Below are 23,118 nucleotides of genomic sequence, written 5' to 3'. Positions count from 1 at the left end.
TCATTCATAGGTCGCATTTGTGTACTTAATATGCAAGATACTGATGTTGGCGGTAAGACATTATTGTTGTTGACTACGGGCTCGTAGAGAAGTTGCAGCATTCACTGCATATTAGCATTCATTTCTAAATGACATTGCAATTTTTGTTGCATCCTTTTGTGTATACTGGTTGGTAGTTGGTTGTTGTCCAATTCGCATCTATCTGATATGCTGTAAGGGATAAATGTACTTATTGGATAGCAGCTTGCATATACTTGCAATTAATACAACTTCTTCATATGTATTTGTAGAGGGGTTACCAAATCTCTCATCAACATTTGTAAAGATTTTTGATGCATTTGTTTGCATTCAAATGATACTAAGTTGCACTTAACTTGTATTTGTCTTGTACTTTGTAAATACACATTAATCGACAATTCACGGCATGTCGCTTGCTGTTGCTTGCATGGTTAAATATACTTGTAGTGTACTACTATTGTCGGCTGCATGGACACCATAGTGTTTGTTGCATGCTATACATACTTGCATCATATCCACCTTCACCGTTGGTTTGATGTACTTGCTTGCATTCATATATCATTGCATTTAGTTGACTGTGAGGTATTGTTGCATTCAATCCTATCTCGACTCCGCACAGAATAATTTCTCATCTTCACAACCATCAATTTGTATTCCCATAATTCCTTTCAACGCCTAACAAGCTTGCAACACATACATTTCCTTATTATTCAATCAAACATTTTTTGAATGCCTTGAATTCTTCATAAATTTTTAAGCAACCCAAATCTAGTCAAATAATATAGTAAATTATAAGCTAATTATCTCACTAATCGACTAATAGTACTTACATATTGATCTATACTAAGCATTTAAGCAGTCCAGCACCGGTGATACTAAGGTTTTTATATTGATTCAGGCTCAAAACTAAATAATTCAACAAACTTTAATCGTAATGATGTAAACACCTAAAAATTAATTAAATTATTAAAATGCAATGAATTTCTGATAATAAACATACATGAAATAAATTTTAAAAACATTACATTTTAACATCATCTCTTTTATGATTTTTCTCAATTTGACAGATTGAGCAATCTGACTATTTTAACAGCTCGATAATGGTTCTCTGCAAAATAGATTTTTAATAGAATCAAACATCTTTGAAGGCCAATTTAACCATCCAATTCGATCTGATTTTCACAATCATAAGTGACACAATAAGCTCGAGATTCCACCCTCATATTTACAAGAGATTATTACGTACGAAGGCCGGACCCAAAGAACTGTTCGATTTATCTTTGTGAGCTGTTCACAAAGATAAACTGAACGGTTCTCTATGTCCGCTCTCCGCAAGTGATAATTTTTTCATATTTACATCTAATAAAATGTAATAAGAAGATTTGGCGTTTGGAAAATAACTAATGATAATTTGACCAGAATCCTGAAACGTTGTGTTAGCCAAGCCTGAGCTTCCAGCACCAAATAAAAACCTCAACAATAAATTGCAAGAACATCAGAGCATTAGCCCTGAGTTTATACAAGGGTAATCACGATATCAATTCCATACAGTTTCAGGTTCATTTGGGATGAATTTTTTACCCTTTTTTAAAGCAATTTTTTTAGTATAAAAATTTTTGTATTAAAAAATTGCTTTAAAAAACATTAAGAAAACAGTCCCAAATGAAGCCTTAATTAGAGATTAATTTACAGGATAGACAAACTCTCTGTATAAAATATATGCATCTTAAGGAAAAATTACTCTGGTTCCACAATATTTGTTGTAAAATGCTGGTTTAGCAAATTAGCTCGCGAGTTGGCTGGCTGATCTTGGCTGGTGGCTTTCCGATTTGAGGAATCGAACATACTCCTGCTGCGTCATTTGTCCACCAAGCACAGGATCAAAACTGCACCTGTAGAAACTGCAGCCAATGGAAAAGAGAAAAAAGAACTTTGATGTAGTAATGGCAACAATCAAGATAAGGTTAATATCTTAAAATCTTTAACGAGGAGAAGCTTGCTTTATAAGGAAAAATTATTCTATGCGGACGCCGAACACTATCCAGAGACCAATTAAAATGCGTCACATCACCCTGTGCTCGGTACCGCTGACGTGGCGCATTCTGGTTGGTTTACAAACAGTGTTTTGCATCCGGTCTCCGCATAGAATAATTTCTCCTTCATAATGTTGTTTTAATTTAGCAAAATGTTTTTGAAAAGAAAAAAAAAACATAACATTTATTAAATTCATCTTCTGATTAGATACAGCTAAAAACCAAAATTAAATTTAAGTTCAACAAATCTCTTCGAAATTCCTCCGATGTAATGATTTCATTGAGTAAAACATCAATCTACAAGTCCCCAGAAGAGTCCACTAATCTAAGATCATTCAGTTAGCACTTTCTGCGGTTAACAAAAAAATTGCCTGGAACCTATCAAAATCTGGTAAGATTGTAAAAAAGGGTTAAACCATATGCTCTCAAGATATCGGTTTTGAATATCATTGTATACCCTGCATTGAAGCTAAGAAAATAGCAATTTTCTCCTCAGAAGATTAAATTCGATAATAAAAAACATAAAAATAGCAAGCAAAATCTGTCCACTTCTACAACATCTTCAAAACATAAAATGTTTTCAAGTCCTGATAGGCTGGCCGAAAAGCTGATGAATACAATGTGACAATAGCTCAATATGACCTAAAAATGAATACCACAACCGAGGTCCTACCACTGAGGTTTTCTATAGCTTTTCCTGTTTCGACTGAATCATCAGTAAATGATCTTAATTCAGAAGATGATGCAACCTAAGTTTCTAAATATTTTATGGAAAATACTTAGGAAAGCAATTAGAAAGATTCTTCCTTTCAATAAAACATAAACATCAACATGTTAAAAAAACTAAAAGTAGAAACAAATTTTAGAAGGCAGTTTAAAAAATATGTAGGGAAAAACACATAAGAAAATGTAAATAAGGCTACCCTCAATACAACCAAGTGGTCACCTCACATGCAAAGCTCAAAAAAATTAGGATAGATGCTCAAAGAAAAGATCTAATCCGGAATCCACCACTGAAACGATCTGGCACAAGTCTACCCTCCTCCAGCAAATACCAACCAAAACGTGACAGCAAACACCACAAAGCTCACAAGAGAAGAAGGATGCATATAGGGTGGGAACCGTGGAAAGAGAAGAAGAGGCAGAAAATTGAGACGAAGAAGTAGAGGGAAAGGGGAAAGGAGGCTAGTTCTCAAGCTTAAAAACTCGCAGCTTTGTATGCAAACACTTCACTAAAAACTCCAACCGAAGGAAAACAACCCCTATTTATAGGGAAAAGAGCAATTAATACAGGAAGTTAAAGCACCTCTCATCTAGCCACTAGGAACACCACAAAACTGCAGCAAACCGAAGGGACAGCTGCCTAGGGGAACCGAAGCATCAACACAACCGCCAATGAATATAAAAACTGATGGGACAACTGTCAAGGCGGAAACCGAAGCATCAACACAGCAACCAATAAACACAGAAACCTAAGAGACAACAACCAAGAGGGAAAAACGAGGAAAAAAAAAGGCACACAAGAAATCAACCCAGCAGCCAACCAAGGGAAAATCCAAAGAAACAAAGTGAAGGAAAGGGAGAGACAATCCTAAGAGCACCAACCTAGCATGATCATCGGTTTCCTTCCATCATAGGGTAACCAAAATAAAAATTACAATACATAATCAACCAAAGTCATAAAAAGGTACATAAATATTTGACTACATCAGAAGAGGCCATTGACATTTTGAAAGAGCTCAAGTCGATTACAAAAAGTCAAAATTAAAGCAGATGAGTATCAAACTTCTTTAAAGTTAGTTTCATAAATTGAAGAAAACATTAACTATACAAATAAAACTAAGGCTTCATTTGGGATGGCTTTCTTACTGCTTCTTAAAATAATTTTTTAGTACTTAAAAGCGGCATTAAGAAGTAATAAGAAAGTCGTCCCAAATGAAACCTAAGCGTGCAAAAATCATTACTAAATTTTTCTATAAAAGTAACTTAAATTTTAAAGGAATCAAGATAAATCTGCAAATCACTCCACCAAACTCTCCTCTACCCTCACCGACAAAATCAAATAGATATTAACTTTAAACAATCTTATCTTTGATAATTTTTCAATAATTATTAATTAATTGCAATAATATTTTAAGTAAGGACTAGTATTCTACTCTTCTTAAATATTTTATATCTAAAATCGAAATGAATTATCTTTTTCACATTCTAAGTTTAGAGTTGACTCATTGTGTAAATTTTTATTTCTTTATTAGAGAATTCGATGGCTATAAATATAACTAGGCTTTGAAAAGAGTTTACATTAATTTGCCAGGCTTCGAAAGGAATTGGCTCCCAAAGAATTTTAGCAAAAATAAATGCATAGCTATCATATGCTTCATACAATGTAATTCATCAATCATCACATATAAATATATACGTTAGTGTATAAGATATCTATGGAATCCACCACCAACAGTACACATAATTTAATCATCTAAAATAACTTCAAGAACAAACTATATTAAATAATCTGACAAATTGTTCTATGCGAATTGACAAGGTATAGGAAATAAAGAGGAATTCAAGGCATTAGTTGTAAATTCATGGACATAAAATTATATTAGGCACATTGAAGACCAGATTAATATCAAAACTTCATGAAATTTCTAATCTCTTAGCATTTGTTTCAATGCGCTACTTGATTTAAATTAATCTTGTGTTCTCTCGTTTAAGTTATTAAATGCGCATGTATGAAACTTATCCAGATTGAAACTTATCTTGACGTTATCACCTAATTTAAATTTTATATATTATTTGCCGACCACACGTAGTGGGATAAAGGCTTGATGTTGTTGTTGTTGTATTTGTTAACATCAACCAAAAAACTTATAATTGTCATAACTAACAACCATTGTCCTGCGAATGACTTCTTGCAAATCATGCAAATAATGAATCTCATAGGAAGCAAGTAATGCAAATGTTAATATACTAATATACATCCTAATGGATAAAAATAAAGACACAGCTACTTATAAAAAGATGTGATGATAACGAAAATAAAAAGAAACCTTGCACATAAGCACCATATCATATATGAACAAGCAATTACTTCTTAGAAAATTAACAAAAATGAAATAAATATTAGTTATGATGAATTATATCTTTTTATAATTGACATAATAGATAAATTTTAAATTTTAAATTTGTTTTACGATATTCATCATTAATAAATTCCCTAAATACCTTGAAACTACTTCTAAGATGTGATATATATATATATATATATATATATGCGCGCGCGAGCGCGTGCACGAAAGGGCAATCTCTTTTAAAGGAAATTATATTTGTTATGATAAATTATAGACCTTACGAATTAACCTGATGATAAAATTTAAATTTTATATTTATTTAAGGCATTCATCAATAAGAAATTCTCTAAAATATTGACAACTTATAAGATAACAAGATAAGAAAATTAAATAAAAAAACAAACAAAAAAATCACACAAATATGATACAAGTATATGAATAAACAATATCTTCAAAGAAAACTACCATAACCTTTTAGAATTAATCTGATTTATAAAATTTTAAATTTCTTTTAAGACATTCATCATTAAAAAATTCTGTAAAAAATTGACTCAACTCTCTCTCTCTCTAAAAGGTTTTTCTATGAAATAATTTTTCAATAAAAACTATATCAAAATCAATCTTATCATTGGCTTTGGCTATAGGAACAATGTCAATAAATCATCAAGAATTGCATTTTCAAATTGTTCAAATGATTCAACAACTATAATATACAAGATTGGATTGGTTTCACATTCAAGCATAGGTTCAATCACTCTTTAGAAGTTCTCATACTTAATTTTGCTTTTAAATCCCAATTTAAACTTTTGATAAGTCTAATTTTAGGTTCATGAATAGGATCTATTATAGATGCATATTCAAATTCAAAATCATCATATGTATATTAATATTATAATTTTAAATAAAATTTGCATCCAAAATATCCTCAAAATAATACTCATGAACTACAGTATTTTCAATTAAATAAAATTCAAGAATAGATGATTCTTTTAATTGTTTGTATATGATATGCTTTAAAGAAGATTGAATTTTCTTCAAGGACATTAATTATAGGCATAAAGTCCTAAGAGAGCGATTGTAATATTCTTCAATACCCAAAGGCATACATAAAACCTCATGCAATATATTTGTTGAATTATAGCTTAGCACATATGTAAATGTTGTTAAAACCTTTGGTAAAATAAATAATAGGAACATAATAATCTAAAAGCAAGTAAAATTTAGCTACAAGACCTATAGATCTTGAATAATACTCAAAGACAACCTAATCATCTTCTTTACAATTTTAAATTGATCATGCAATCGGTCTCTCTAATAATTGAATAACAAATACTGGTTCATAAATTTTTAAATTGATCATGCAATTGGTCTCTCTAATAATTGAATAACAAATACTGGTTCATAAATTTATGTTTCGCATCCACCAAATAAATTTTGGGCCAATATTTCATTAAAATGATTGAGCGTGTCCAACTAATTTTGACTTAGTGAACACAATTCTTTTCAGATCAGCCAGAATGAAACATTCAAACAAGTCCAAATTATCAATCCAATTAAAAAATAATATAAGATTATATCTACCGTTGAAGGCAATAATATAACTTAGAACCACATGATAGTTAAATTATTGTTTCAAGAACCATAGCTAGCAAGATTTTGTTTAAATTGCATATTTTGTGATTTCTTTTTATCAAGGCAATAATTATTTCCAGCTTCGAGTTGATGAGAAGATGTAATCATAAACTTAATATGCTAATTTGATGCAGGACGTCAAAAGGTCTAAGATTTTTAATGTAACTAAGTTTTCTTTTTTTGAGCACTACTTACAAAAATATCAACTTAATTTAGTGTAAAATCAAAAATATAAGAAACCTGAATAATCAATAAAATCAAAGAGAATCAAAAAGAAATCTAAAACCACAAAATTAACGTGCAATTGAATTTTTAACAAATAAATTAAAATTACAGTTTTAATAAATTTGACCAATCAAAACTCTTGCAACACCCAAAAAAAAAAATAAAAGAAAAAAATTAAGAAAAGAAGTCACCAAAGTGGATAAAATCCAATCGTGCCAATATAAGAAGATACCTTCCACCAAAAATGTTCTCTCACATGCACTACACACTTGAAAAATCACACATCCAAGCAGTACAAAAAGACTGAAAATAAAAATTCAAATTTTTATTGATCAAAAGTTGCCATTGAGATGCCTTAATAAACTCACATTTAAAATCATTCAATCCCTTATTGGGGCACCAGATGAAACAACAACAAAAAAACTAAAATCCTGATCAGCTACAATACCCGATCCCAGAAAAATCACTAATATAGTCCCCACTATAATGCACACAATTTGCTACAGTAGCAACTACATTAAGATCATGCTCTGCTGCATAAACTGTTGCAACATGATCCAGAAGTAGTCCAAATCAGCCCGTTCCCTTTCAGGTTTGATGTCTACCCAAAACCCTAAAACTTGGCTTATTTGGTTTAGACTTGATGATTGCTTGATCCTGTAAAATAGTTTTTAATACCATTCACCTAAATTCCAAAATGTAATCCTTTCTTTACTCGCTTTTGAGGCTTAACCTACCAAAGAGGCATAACACAATTGTCTCTTTTTACTTGGAAAAGTCTCCAACACAATCATCAAGAGTAGAATTTTGATAATGCATCTCATGCTTGCCCAATTTTGCATGTGGAGATTCATGTGGTTCAACTTTATGAACCCAACAAAACTTGATTTTAAAACTACTTCAAAATAGTTTTATCAGTATATCAGCACAACTCTACTTGAGGTTTATCTCATTGATGATCTCCCTAAGCTTAAAGAATTCAATAAGCATAAGGAAATCCTGCATTCAAGACATTTAAATGGGTCATATTAAGTTTAATTATAAATCTCATAACTAAATCCTACACTTTTAAGAGGTCTTAAAACTAAAGTTTTATTTTGAACTATTGAAAAATACAACCAAGTATTAAGAGCAGAAAGATTCTAAATCATTTGGGTTCATAAAGATTTTCTACAAGTTATGATATCCAAAGCACATTCTCAATTTTCCATCGTGGATTTCTGTGTCAAATCATTTGGGTTGTTACTCAATCATGTTAATCATTTTATTCACCACAATATAGATATATATATAACGAATACACTCTATTTGGACTCCAATCTCCTTTATGCATCCTCCTTTTCCCTTAAGATTCTAGAGTTTGTAGATTAGCACTCAATAATAATTTTTTTCAGGTTTTTTTTTTTTTGTATTTTTTTCATGTCGAGGAAAAAAAAAAGTGCAAGGCATGTGATCCTCAATGAAAGTGGCATGTGGATGGGGTTGAGCATTAATGCCCGCATAAATGTTTAAGGAGATTAGGGAATGAAAATTGATACTATTTTGAAGGTTGTTTAAAAGATTTTATTTTTTAATAATGACTTTCAAACCAAGCTCCATCGATACTACTGAGTTTCAGTCAAATATCCCAAAAAAGTGAAAATGGTATGTGGATGGGGATCGAGTATAAATCGCCACTGAAGAGTGTAGAGAGATTAGATTCATTAGATTAATAGCTAAGGGCTCATTTGATGTAGCTACCCCACTGGTATCACAGCACAAGATCGTGCACCTAAGCCTAACTCCCACATTCAGGTGGTGCGGGTTGGCTGACTTCCTGCTACTTCAGATTTGACGCACTTGGGCATGAATTGCTGGGGAAGTACCAACAATCATAACTTCAATAGTACTGCAGATTAATCAATCAAGGCATTAAGGAGCATCTTTCTAGAAGGTTTTATACTCTGCTGTCTAATTCTTCTACAATGAAATTATTTCACATAACTAGATTACTTTGTTTCTGCAGTTCACAATAATGCCCATACTGCCTTCAGCATTAGGAATGACGACAAGTACGGTTATTATACATCTCTGTAAGATACTACAAATAGATGAATGGTGAAACTGGTTCTAGTATGGTCATCATCATTTAGATGCTGAAGTGATGGTCATCACTTAGATGCAGATGATCTAGGGGAGCCCATTCAGAGAAGAAAAGATAGCTAGCCGAAAGATTAATTATTCACTCAACATCATTTCATCAACAAAAATTATAAGACCATGTTATACCATACGACTTCAAAATTCTGAAGGAAGAAAGAGGCAACATAATAAGAAAATAGATGAGGAAAGGCAAATAAACCTAGTACACTAGCAACGCAATCAGCGGGTGTGGAGAAGTTCCAAGATTCAATGCCATAGTTAGATTGCCTGAATTTCGGCAGATCAGAGTATAGTTGTAATGATGAAAGACGTCTTACTATGTAGGATTCACTAACGTAACTCTAAAATGAGATGTACAAAAAACATACAAAAGACCACAATTATTAGTTCCAAACTTTCAATTTTGGTAGGTGCAATCGATCTTAATGCAGAATCATAAAATACACATCATTCATTCCAAGTGATAATTTAAAACTCACCAAATCTGAAATTCCCTAAAAATCTAAGAATGCATATAAATTTTGTAGCAATTAAAACTCATACCACAAGAAGGAAACCAATATATATCAAACATCGCAAAATCTAACCAGCTCACACAATCATGAAAACAATTTAGAAGAAGGAACAAGATATGAAATCACGAAATTGAAGATTCATTCCTCACACCGATATAAGGAGAATCATCCCTCCGAAGTCAAGACTTCCAAAGCCACAACACACAGTTTCAGAGGAAATCTGAGTTTATTAACCCAAAATTTCTCTTTTCCACGTCTAGATATTAACAGATATTATTTAAATTAGTTATTTTCCCTTTTATTTGTATTTACGTCTCTACCTTCGTTCAGCCTATTTATGGGCTTTTCCTGTTCATTTCATTGATGAAAATAATATACAGTTTTCTATTCTCTGGCTCGTTACCTCTCTACTTCTTCTTCTTCGGTAATTCTCTCATGGTATCAAGAGCCATCAGGGAATAACAAGATCCCATGGACTCCATACCTCCTTCCTCCTCCCCCTCCTCCTCCTCCCAAACGATCAGCACCAACCCGCCTCCTATGATTCCGCCGAATCTTAAGTTTCTTGTTTCTAATATCAAGAATCTAGCTCCTCATCATCTCACACCCGACAACTACCATATCTGGCGGGTTCAATTGCTTCAACAGTTCACCGCAAATGGGTTCATCGGTCATCTTCTTGGCACCGTACCAGCTCCGTCCGATGTTACCTCGACCGACTACGCACAATGGCTGCTCATAGACAGCAATCTTCTTGCTGCCATTTTTGCTACGGTTTCTCAAACCATCCTACCGTATATTCTCACGTCCACCACCGCCCATGAAGCCTGGACGGTTCTTGAACGACGTCTTCAACCTACAAGCCGCTCCCGCGTGATTCAGCTCAAGAACGAGCTCTACCGCTCCCAAATGAAGGATCTCTCGGTTCAACAGTACCTTACGCACATCAAAACGCTCGTGGATAACATCTCTGCGTCCGGATCCAAGATTGAATCAGAAGATGTCATGCTTCACATCCTCAATGGCTTGCCGTCGACATATAACTCGTTCAAATCAACCATCCGCAATTCCCTCTTACCAATCGATCTTGATACGTTCTATGCTCTTCTATGCAATGAAGAGATTCATCTTCATCAAGAAACTCTGCAAGATTCTTCCGGCAACGCCTCTCCTACGGCACTTTATGCTGCATCATCCAACTCCTCACGCACTCGCAACGGTAACAATCGCCGCTACAACAAACCCAAGAACCAATTTCCCTCTACACCGACACCCGTTCCTCCGCCCAACTATCCCAATCCACCGCAATCGGCATGGCCTACATGTCAGATTTGTGGTAAGCTTGGCCACGTCGCACTTAATTGTTGGCACCGCAACAATCCTAAGTATGCGCCCACAGACATGAGACAACCCCGCGCCCTCCTCGCCAATCTAGTGGCTCCGGTCAGTCAAGATTGGATTCTTGACTCCGACGCCTCCACCCATCTGACACCAGATGCGAATCAACTCTACTATCCGACTTCCTATCAGGGCTTGGACACTGTCTCGACGGCCAATGGTAACACTCTACCCATCACTAACACAGGTCAAGGTCTTCTTCCCTTACCGGATACGGCTCGTAAGTTAAAACTCAACAATTTACTTCATGTTCCTTCTCTCACGCATAACTTGTTATCTGTTTCAAAACTTACTTCAGACAATTTTGTTACAATTTCTTTTAATGCTAACGGTTTCGTTATCAAGGACTCTCGGGACCATCATCCGCTGCTTCATGGACAACTTCTTAATGGACTTTATCACATACGCACTGCTCCGGCCATCCCCCATGCGGCTCTTACAGCCACCACTACAGCTTCAAAGACTTGGCACTCTCGCCTTGGACATCCGAATAGAGACACCCACAATGTTCTGTCTAGATTGTTTCCTGAAATTCTTAATGTACCTAACTCATTCATGTGTGATTCTTGTAACCAGGCCAAGAGCCACAAACTTGCTTTTAATAATAATAGATCCATTTCCAAAGCTCCTTTCGAAATTGTGCACACGGATGTTTGGGGTCCTGCCCCGCATCCTTCACTGGACGGTCATCGTTATTACGTTACCTTTATCGACGACTACACCCGTTTTTCGTGGATGTATCTTCTTTACACCAAAAGTGAGGTCCTCATCCAATTTAAAAACTTTTGCAATTATACTAAAACTCAATTTAACAAAATTCCTAAAATTCTTCGCTCCGACAGCGGAGGCGAATACACCAGTCGTGAGTTCCACCTCTACTTACAAGAAAATGGAATTATTCATCATCTCCCTTATCCTCACACTCCGGAGCAAAACGGAATCGCTGAACGGAAACACCGTCACCTGTTGGATCTTACACGCGCTCTTCTTCTTGAATCTGCCTTACCGCCCAAATTCTGGTCGTATGCCCTGTCCACGGCCAATCACCTAATTAACCTTCTACCGTCCAAATCTGTATCAAATCAAATTCTGTTTCAGCTCCTCCGAGGTATCCCGCCTTCTTACTCTCACCTACGAACGTTTGGTTGCTTGTGCTATCCGTGGTTGCAACTGTATTCCAAAGACAAATTTGCTCCTAGATCCTCGCCGTGTGTCTTCATTGGCTATTCATCTCACCACAAAGGTTACATATGCCACAACACCTTGACTGATCACATCTACACATCCAGGCATGTTATTTTCTATGAGCAAACTTTCCCGCATAAACTAACGTCTAGCTCGGTTCCTACTGCTTCCACTGTCAACAACTCACCCACTTCTCCTCTACTTCTCATCCCCACGTCCACCCTACCTCAACCTTCCACGCATCCTTGCATCTCTGCTTCCCAAACCACCACTGATTTCCCCGCTCAGAACTCTAATCCTACTCTCTCGAACATCACTCAATCTCCTTCTGAACACCCTCAGCAGTCTCAATCTCCCATTCGTCCCGCTGCACCAGCTCACCACATGCAAACCCGGCTTAAATCAGGGATCCTTAAACCAAAATCTGTGTTTAATCTTCTTGCCCGGGTCAATCCGCAAACCACACCCACCACTTACATCCATGCTCTCAAGTCTCCACATTGGCGGACAACAATGCAAGCGGAATTCGATGCTCTTCAAAGGCAATCAACCTGGACTCTAGTATCTCCTCCCCCGAACAAACCGGTACTAGGCTGTAAATGGGCCTATAAAATCAAGCGTCTTCCTAATGGCCAAATCGAGCATTACAAAGCACGTCTCGTCGCTCTTGGCTACGATCAACAGTTCGGGATCAACTACACAGAAACGTTCAGCCCGGTTGCCAAGATGCCTACAATACGTCTTCTTCTTGCACTCTCACTTCATCGGCAATGGCCTATGTATCAATTGGACATTGCAAACGCCTTTCTTCATGGAGATCTCCCCGACGACATTTTCATGCGTCAGCCGCTCGGATTCACCGATCCCGCCCAACCCCATGCCGTGTGCAAGCTCCACAAATCCCTTTACGGGCTCAAACAAGCACCGCGTCAATGGTTTCAGAAACTTACCAGCTTTTTACAATAACTTGGCTTCGGGTTTAGTCGCTCCGATCCCTCTCTTCTTATTTTCCATCGCAACAATATTCACATGTACTTACTTATTTACGTCGATGACTTCTTAGTGACAGGAAACGATGAGCATGCAATTTGGCAACTTCTCCAACAACTCCAAAATCAATTTGCTCTCAAACAGCTTGGCAACATTTCGCTCTTTCTCGGTATTCAGGTGACTCGTTCCAACTCCGGATACTTTTTATCTCAAGAACATTATGCTTCTCAACTGCTAAATGATTCAGGTTTTAAAGATTGCAAAGCCGCACCAACCCCAATCATGCCGATCAAGAAGCAGAAAGAACCCAACCGGAACCCATTTCTGGATCCATCACTCTACCGCCGACTGGCTGGATCTCTCCAGTATCTATCTATCACTAGACCGGATATTGCCTTTGCAACCAACAGGGTCTGTCAGCACATGCAATCTCCCACCGAACAAGATTTCAAGGCTCTCAAAAGACTTCTTCGTTACGTCAAAGGAACTCTATCATTTGGTTTACCGATCACAATGGGTTCCTTAGATCTTCGAACCTATTCGGATGCCGACTGGGCGTCTGACACTACCGATCGGAAGTCCGTCTCCGGCTTCTGTACATTTCTAGGCCCCAATCTCATCTCCTGGACAGTTAAAAAGCAGGCGACGGTAGCTAATTCTTCCACAGAAGCCGAGTACCGGTCTCTCTCCGCAGCCGCCTCCGAAGTCGTCTGGCTTCGCCGTCTTGCCTCCGAACTCCAGCTTCCGCAGCTCTCACCGACCACTATTCATTGTGACAACACTTCGGCCATGGCCATCGCCAAGAACCCAGTGTTTCATGCACGAACCAAACACATCGAGATCGACTACCACTTTATTCGTTAGCAAATTGGCTCCGGCAACATCAAGCTCGAACACATCTCTTCCAAAGACCAAATTGCTGATATTTTAACCAAACCCTTCTCGATTACTCGATTCCTAGATCTTCGAAACAAATTAAACATTCAAACTCCGAATGCTTAATTTGCGGGAGGCTATTAGCAGATATTATTTAAATTAGTTATTTTCCCTTTTATTTGTATTTACGTCTCTACCTTCGTTCAGCCTATTTATGGGCTTTTCCTGTTCATTTCATTGATGAAAATAATATCCAGTTTTCTATTCTCTGGCTCGTTACCTCTCTACTTCTTCTTCTTCGGTAATTCTCTCACTAGATACCTATGTATAATCAAAATTAGACCCTTCATAGTTTTACAAAATATGGCATAAAATATCAAAACTGAAAGTTTCCCATCCTCCCAAATTCAAAAATGGTGATTTTCCCATCTTTGGTCGGGCTTCTGCTAAGGGATAAAATCTCATATAAAAGGAAAATACGGTACCTGATCTTCAACTATAGTGCAGATACGGGAGCAGCAACGAGAGAAAACATTTGCAAAGAAAATAAGGCATGGTTTGCATAAGTCAAAATCAGCGCCACCGATGATACAACGCCACAGTGGAAGTCCAGCTAGAGTACCAAAACGGGAATAGGAGAAAACAAAACAGCCAAATCTCCTCAAATCAGCAATCATGAACAGAAAGGAACTGCACTTAGACTGTAGAAACCTTCTCAAATTGAAAAATGAAGAGATATGGGATCATTAAAATCAGATTTGCAAAGGTAAACCAGGGAGATGGCATTCAAATTACAATAGGCCAACTTAAAAAGTTACAATGAATTAGCAACAAAACAGCGACAAGAAACTGAAATAGAGCCGCTACTTTACCAACAAAAATGAACAAAGATTCAGCAGTTGAACAAATCAAACATTAATCGCATTTCCCATGATTAAAGAATTTCAATTTTACATGCTGTAAATTTCACAAATAAAACATTGAAAAGAATCATCAAGATTCGGGGATGTTAATGATTCAGAAAAAGTTGGCAATTGTTTGGTACTAATTTTCATCCTACGGTATTGACCGTTAAAAGAGTTTTATTTTTCCCTTCTACTTAGAAAAACAATAACAAAAAGATAGGAAAGCAACGACAGGTTTAATAGGCTAGCCATTTAAGCAACACTAGTTATATAATAGAATATCTTCTCATCAAAATATAAGTTGGAATAGATTGGTACCTGCCATCCATACCAACAATCATTACGGTGTTTTCAGACCCAAATGCTGCAAAATATCGTGTAACTTCTGGCAAGCGAAATTGAGCAAATGACCACTCGGAACTGAAATACTTGGGTAAAACCCCTGAAAAATTACAGTATCAGAAAAACAAGTATGCAGTGCTAATAAGAAAAAAGCTACTGCTTTCCAGAATGATTGATTATAACAATATTTCAACTTCAGTGTTTTCCATTTCTCCCTTCGAATACTAAATCTTGCTTTAAATAATTTAAAGTCTAATATAAATTGTTAAGACGCATGGACACAAACTATTTAATTTCACGCCGTATGTGTGAAAAATATGTTAGAGTAGAAGTAACAAGTGGCTAATCCGCATATATAGGCTAAAATTGTTTGGGTTAAAATCAAATTTGATCTCTAGTCCATCAAACCCAACTTATGATCCCCTTCAGTCCAATCTCCTTGACCATTTGTATCAGTGCCGATGGCCTGGCTAAAATAGAGTGGTCAAGTAATTTGTGGCTATCATGGGTCTTCATTGCTTCTAACATGATTGATCAAAGTTCATGGGGGGTGGATCTCATGCAAGTCCATGTGATTGAGTGAGCTCTTGATATTTGATCTTAAAAAATTTTGTTTGAGTGAGAGTGATGACTAATATGGATAACTATCACATGAGGGGTATGTTGTTGAATCGTGACCTCAAGCTTAAACATCTGGATAAAAATCAGATTTAACCACTATGATGCATTTAGCATTACATTAGAATTATGGTTTTATAAAACAACATGATTTTAGTTTGCGCTAACAATTAAGTGGTGGAATTTGGATAGGATTAGAATTCAATGGAGGAATATGGCAATATTCATTTTAAAAAAAAAGGAAATATGCTATATTTTGAAAAATGGTGGAATGCTTTCGATTGTTCTATGGCAGTTCATGGTTGCAATTTGTACAACAGGATTTATGTTGATATTCTGACTTATACTAAGTTCTTTGATGAAGAAGGCAATGTTGTTTGGCCTTATCCTCGTTTCAATTTTAGCTTTACCCTTGGTAGAATTAAATGAAATAGTGCTGTTATAAGTCTTCTGGCAGCTTATATAAGTTCTGGCAGTCCCTTTCACTTGAATTTAAGCGATTGGGGGTATGCGTGGTTGGTTTGGAAAACTCAATTTTAAATGTTCTTAGACTGTTACGATTTTAGATTAAAATTAAGAATATTTTTATCTGGTGGAACTATTTTAAATTTAAATTAGAATCAATCATATGCCAACCTTGTCCACTAGCCTAAAATAGTAGTCTAAGGCATGTAATTCGTATATTTTTAATGGAATAGAATTTTCACTTCCTACTTTCAATCTTATGACCGCAAGTTATATGATTTGTGCAATTTAATTTGCTTTGTTCACTTATTTTATCTGTTTTCAAATTCTTGCTAGTGCTTTTGAATATTCTAAATCGTTTCATTATCAAGTAGGGTCATACTCTAGCATCAATAATTTTCGTTCAATTGCATGAGTTATTGAAGGAATTAGTTATTAGAAGGGATATCAAAAAACCTTGTTGGTCGCGAACAGCTCATGTTCGATTTATCCATTAAGTAAATGAGTTCATACTGAAACACAAAAAGCCATGTTGATCATGTTCGGCTCATTTTTTGCGCCATACTTTTTAAAATTAATTAATTAATTAATAAGTAGAATGATTTTATCATACTCTGCTAGAATAAAACGAGTGGAAGATGAACATGATGTTCACAGACATTGTTAAACATGAGCCAATTTCAAAAAAACAAAATTAAAATGAGTAGAGCACAAACACACAACAACCTCGCTCAAGCTCGACTTCTTTACCCCCCTTAATTATTGTTTATCTATTAATCCTCTACTTAACTTTGCATGAAAACCCTATGTGTCATGATAATTACATTAGGAAAACTAATGTTGACATTGTTGACCTATCCCACATAAACTTGGTATCAAATACTTAGTATGTTTGATACAACTTTTTCATAACTTAACTTTACAGATCATTACACACTTATGTTTGCCTACAACTATCTTGCTGTTTTTCTAAAAATTTTGTGGCATGAAGCTTTTCACAGCCAGATCTGTTGAAATGTGGCTGCTATAAGAAAATTATTGGTGCTTTTTTTGAGGAAAAATCTATAATTCCTGCAACAACTTTCAAAAACTTTATTTTTTTTCGGAATAAACTACCACCCTAGGACATGTTATTTATAGCTTTTGGCTTGAATAATTTTTTTCTTTCATGTTCAAAATTTTCCATTGCAAGTTTAATGTATGATTTATTGAGGTAGGTAGAATTGCAAATTCAAGGGAAGTCAACTTCTGATGCCAATGTATAGTTCAATTTTTCTTGCATTGCTAAATTCGTTGCTTGTCTAGTTCATTTGCATAATTTGTTGTTGGTTTGATTAATGCTCTTAATTTCAATCAAAAAGTTACATTAGAAATCTAATTTGTGGAAATTAAATGGTTTCGCTTGTTGATTCTATTTGTTTCCAAATACTTGCTAAAATTCTAGGGTATTTTTAATTATTTTATTATCAATTGGGTTAAACCCTAGTATCGCTTGCTTTCAATTACAGAAAGTGAATTGTTGAAGTAATTGATTGTTAGTGATACGCGAATCCTACATTTCTTTTACAAAAAAAATTGTACATGTCATATTAATTGTATTAGTGAACCTAGTCCCAAATCATCCTCCATCACAGGTAGGAATTATGGCTTAAAAGCAACACAAAACCCAGGACTATGAAGATAAGCGATGCATAGAGGAATTAAAATTTAAAATTGAAGCCTAAAATAGGAGATGACAATTCATGTAACTGCAAGAGGAAGTCTGTAAAATACAACTAATCTTTGAAACGTGCATATCAGAACTTCATTCCTAACGTTTTAGGAAAGTTGGGTTTTAACCAAGTGCTTTTAGGAAGCTTAATAAAACAGGGTTGTTAGGCGCATATCGATTATTCAGCTGTAACTAATGAAAAGGCAACCAAGATAAAATTACATAGGTAGGAATTTTCAACAACAATGCGGGTCATTGAGCTAATCAGAGTATTATATCTTTTTTTACCTTTCATAAATGATAACGAAGAGCTTGGGTTAGCGCCAGTATTTGGAGATATCAATGCATCAAGTGAAGTTGCAGAGTTTTGATGCAGCAAAGCAGGTCCTTGACCTGAAGGTAGAATAGGTGCATCTTCTCCTACCACTCGAACCCTAAGGTTGAATATATGCACAGTGCCCTTGTCACTAGATATTGCCAACCATTGCACATTTGGAGAGAGAGCAATACTGTATATTTCTGCTCTATCTGCACCCCTTCTCACCTACAGAAACATTTTTTATTAGATATTATATAGTCATAAAAAAGTATATTATGAGAACAAAAGGAAGCCATTTACAGGTTGAAAATGCAAACAGAAAAATAAAAAATTGGTACTCGAAAATTGAAACAAATGAAATGTTACACCACTTCAAGTTAATAGCAGGTAAGCAAAAAGGAGTGGAAAGATATCACATACAGCAACTCCAACGCAACCAAAAATGAATGCTCGTGTACAGCACGATTCATTGGGCAAAATAAGGAGATCTGGTTGACCTGGAGCTTAAGGTTTTTGCCACATCCATATTACGATTTAGAACTCATTCCAAAATCATCATACAATTTAAAAATAAGCGCACAAAGAACTCATTTTATAAGCTAAGAATGTAGTATGTTTATTCTACATTTTGGAATATGGAAAAAATACTAACGACCACAAAAAACAACTTGCTCAATCTTGAGGTCCTTGAAATAACAGGTTGAGGATGTTTAACTGTCAGCCAGTAAGCCTAAAAAACGCAATCAGCTGTAAGCATAAAAACAAAGCGCAATCTTTATAAACCAAATTTCATTCCTCAACCATCTGATCAGGCATTTCATTTAGCTAAATTCTATCATTGTATACCATTAATTCATCCTGATTGCTTGAAAATTTATATGTTTCGCTTATACTGTCCTACATGAAAATAAGAGAATCCAGACACCTGAACCAAAAAAAAGACAGATGACAACCAAAAGCTATAACAAAAAAATATTTACACCCTTTAACTTTCACTCTACCTTTAGTGGATAAAATATCACCATCAACATCATTAACCATATCTCAACTATTTGGATTGGGCTTTGTAAATCCTCCACCATACATTCATATTGAGTGCCACATAAATGTTAACTCTACAAATATTTTTCCATGATCTATAGCCTAACTAATTTTGGTTTACCATCTTTTCTCCCTAAATCTTCCAAGAGTAGTTGTATCTACCATCCTTATCGGTTAGGTACTACATAATTAACTCTATATATCTTTAACCACAATATGTAGCATAACTACTTTTGGCCTACAATCTTTTCTTCCTAATCTTCCCAAGTAATTCTATCTATCCATCTTATCAGAGCATCTTCTTACCCCCAATTACCATTGCCCAAAACATTTAAATTTTCAAATATCTTGTCTTCAATAATTATTGTACCAACTATTCTTTCAATACAATTATTTTTATTTATCACCATATACTTTATAATTTTATCACACATCTATCTTAACATTCTTATTTTATCACATTGACACCATATCAGTCTTACCCCTACTACTTGGAGTTGGCATTATGAATTCTCATTCTCCATCAATAAATATTGAGTATTACAGAAGTTGTTATCGTAATTAATTTAAATATTTTACTATAAATTCTATCCATAGCATAAGATCCTTGTTATGCCCCCTTTTTCTCTTCATAATCCTTCAACACTAACTCCAACCACCCATCTCATTCTACTCTCCATTGCATGTCCAAACCACCTAAGTTCATTTTTCACTATCTTATCTTCTACTCCTACTATATCTTTAATATAGCCACTTCTCAATCTACCCTTATTTTTCCAAACCAAATTTCAATGCTCTCATTTATGTCATACTACACTTAGTCATCAATATCTTTTTTAATATCAAAAAGACTCAAAATCATATAACATAATCAATCTGATTGTATTCTTATTAAATTATAATTTATGCACTACTATGATAATGAAATTCTAAGCTACACAATCTAAGAGAATGAAACCCAACACACATGCTAGGGGGGTTGGGAGGGTGCCATTCTCACTCCCTCGACCTTTTTAAACAAAATTCTAAATTTTAGGTAAAAAGGGATTTTGAATAAGATCTTTCCACTAATTGATTAGTTGTTTGGTTTATTTACATCCTCCTAATGTACATATAGTACATACACTAGCATATGAAATGATAAGTTGTTTCGAGCTGTTTTAATATCTATTCTTCTGTCGATATGAGTAAGATTGATATATCATATCTTAAGATCTAATATTTCTTGAACAAGGATAATATCTAATCAAAGGAACCTATAATTGACAAAATTGAAAGTACAAGCATACGATGCTAACAAGTGAACTAGCCTACAGTGCAGCAGCCATTGTAGGTTTTTCTGTTAGAATCTAATTACTCATAATGAACCATAGGAATGAAAGCATGGCACCTACATACAAAGTTCAATATGCATATTTGGATCACTTACCTCTTGTAAGCGTGTTCCATCCATTGTGTTAAAAATCCTCACCAATGTCCCTTTCACACTTGTAGTTGCAAGAAGGAAGCCATCCAAAGTCAAGCTGAAACAAGAAATATGTGAATCATGCGCATTGATGAACTTTGTCATCTTTAGACCAAAGTGTTCAACCCGAACTTGTCCTTGGTGTAGACCTGGGCATGCCAAAACAGAGGTACTTGAATGGTGTGAAAGACAGCAAAGTCCCTTTGGATTGGCTAATGTCTCTATTTGGTGGAGAAGTTTCAAATCGGTCAAGTTATACACATATATCTTATGTTCAAGAACCACTACAATGCGATCTCGTCTCAATCTTACACCACGAACATCAGATCTGAAGGCAAATTCACCAATGCAACGACCCTGATGATCATCCCATATTAGAACTTTGTTGGGCGGATATTGCGAGTTCGCACCACCGCCAACAAGAGCCAAAATATTGCATCTAAAAAGCATTTCCACTATTCCAAAGCCACCACTTTTCAGATCCCTTCTAAAAGTTTCCTTAAATGGCTCACAGTTGTAAATTCGAAAGCCATGGCTTGTGCCAGCAGCAAAACACCCATAATCTTGGTTCCAAGATACTGATAGTAGCTCAATTTCCTCAGCTTCATGTGGATCCATTTCAAGTTGCCCCAAAGAAGTTGATGGTGTTTGTGGATTTTGTGACCCCAAAGAACCAAAATTCGATGGCAGATGTATTCCTCTAGAAGTGGAGACTGCTGAGCTCATGATAAAAGATGACAAAAGGAACAATGCTCTATAAGATGATGCAGAGATGAACAACAAACTAACAGATCTCCAAATTGCTGCAGAATTGCATAAAATTCAAATGAGGAGGATTAACAAATTAAAAAATTATACAATAATGAATTAGATGTAATATTTTAAAGCTGACAGATATTTAAAAAAAACAAAATAAAACAAAAAACCAAGATTTATTTTGTATGTTTCAGGCAAAAGTTTTAGGCTTTGTAACATTAGCATGTGTTCACTCGCATATGTAAAAATGCATGCCAACATGTCTCGAATCCAAAGCATTTGGTTCAAATCATATTCAAAACTGAATATTAGCTTGGCGAAAAAACAAAAAACTTCAGCAATTTCTCAACAATTAACTCTTGTTTGGCAGTGACATTTTACGTTTCATAACTCCTAAGACTCCCAAGTAAGGTAAGGGGAGGGAATACGATTATGTCAAGGGGAAAAGCGCGCTTCTGTAGATAAATTCAATGACCAAAGATAATAAAATGGGTCAAAACCCTAATCAGCTAATTACGAGAACAAACAAAAACCTCAGAAACTCCACCAGCCATCATCAGCGCTTTCATTAGCAAGCCAATCAAACATTCTATCTCCTTTCTCAAAAATAACTACAAAGCATTACAAACGGATTGAATAAAAGCTCGGTCTTATAAAACAACTCTCATGCCAGTACCATCCTATTATAAACTGGTGTATATACAACAACTGATTTATACCATCTCGCTAACATGAGCTCCGCAAATTCGTCATCACCACACAAAAGAAAAACAAAACAAAGCAGGTCACGACAAACATCAAACAATTCGCCAAAAGCGATGAAATACATCAACACAGTCCATCAAATAAAACGTGGAATCGCATCACAAGCTAGCAAACTCCTCCAAAATCCAGGAAAAAAATACTCAAAACAGATTTCTTAAGAAGATTTAATTCCTAAGCTGATCCAGCATTTATTTCCCATACCCTAAACCCGCAGCACTAAAATCAAGGAAAACCAGAAGTTAAGCAAGATGATAGATAAAAGGGAGGAAGAAGTGCGGAACAAGAAATCCGAAGAAAATACCTCAGATGATCATATCCTCCTCCAGCCTCCTCTCTCTTTCTCTCTCTCTCTCTCTATATCTCTCTCTCTTTCAGATGAATTAATGAAGGACTAAAGTGAATCATTATTTAATACGATTATTTCTCCCTTTTTTAGGGTATCTGAAGCGTGGACGCCGTCTCTCTATTCTTTCGGTGAAGCGCCACAAACCTCTCCTTCCACCCATGCCCGAAGGAAACCTAACCCGCCAGAAACGGATAGTTCGGGAAAATATTGTTATTTGCTTCGCTGGTCTTCAAAATGCAAGTTTTTTCTGAGAATTTTTCCTTTTTTTTTTAAGAGTGCGTAAGCCCGTTTCATTAATTC

General features: G+C 35.4%; 1 protein-coding gene across 1 annotated transcript; it reads right to left on the bottom strand.

The window, feature by feature from the left end:
* Positions 1-1,454: 1,454 nt before the first annotated feature.
* LOC110102186 (autophagy-related protein 18c-like) lies at positions 1,455-23,039 on the bottom strand. The gene is made up of 5 exons (XM_020830397.2): positions 22,774-23,039; positions 20,916-21,754; positions 18,415-18,670; positions 15,309-15,432; positions 1,455-1,919 (listed from the first exon to the last, which is right to left on the bottom strand). The coding sequence occupies exons 2-5, from the start codon at positions 21,675-21,677 to the stop codon at positions 1,802-1,804; spliced, it is 1,260 nt and encodes a 419-aa protein (XP_020686056.1). The 5' UTR covers positions 21,678-21,754; positions 22,774-23,039; the 3' UTR covers positions 1,455-1,801.
* Between the last annotated feature and the right edge of the window lie 79 nt (positions 23,040-23,118).

The sequence above is a fragment of the Dendrobium catenatum genome, unplaced genomic scaffold, assembly GCF_001605985.2.
Source record: "Dendrobium catenatum unplaced genomic scaffold, ASM160598v2 fragScaff_scaffold_156, whole genome shotgun sequence".
Classification (NCBI taxonomy): domain Eukaryota; kingdom Viridiplantae; phylum Streptophyta; class Magnoliopsida; order Asparagales; family Orchidaceae; genus Dendrobium; species Dendrobium catenatum.
The sequence above is the reverse complement of the archived record's forward strand: the minus strand, read 5'-3'. Positions and strand labels throughout refer to the sequence as shown.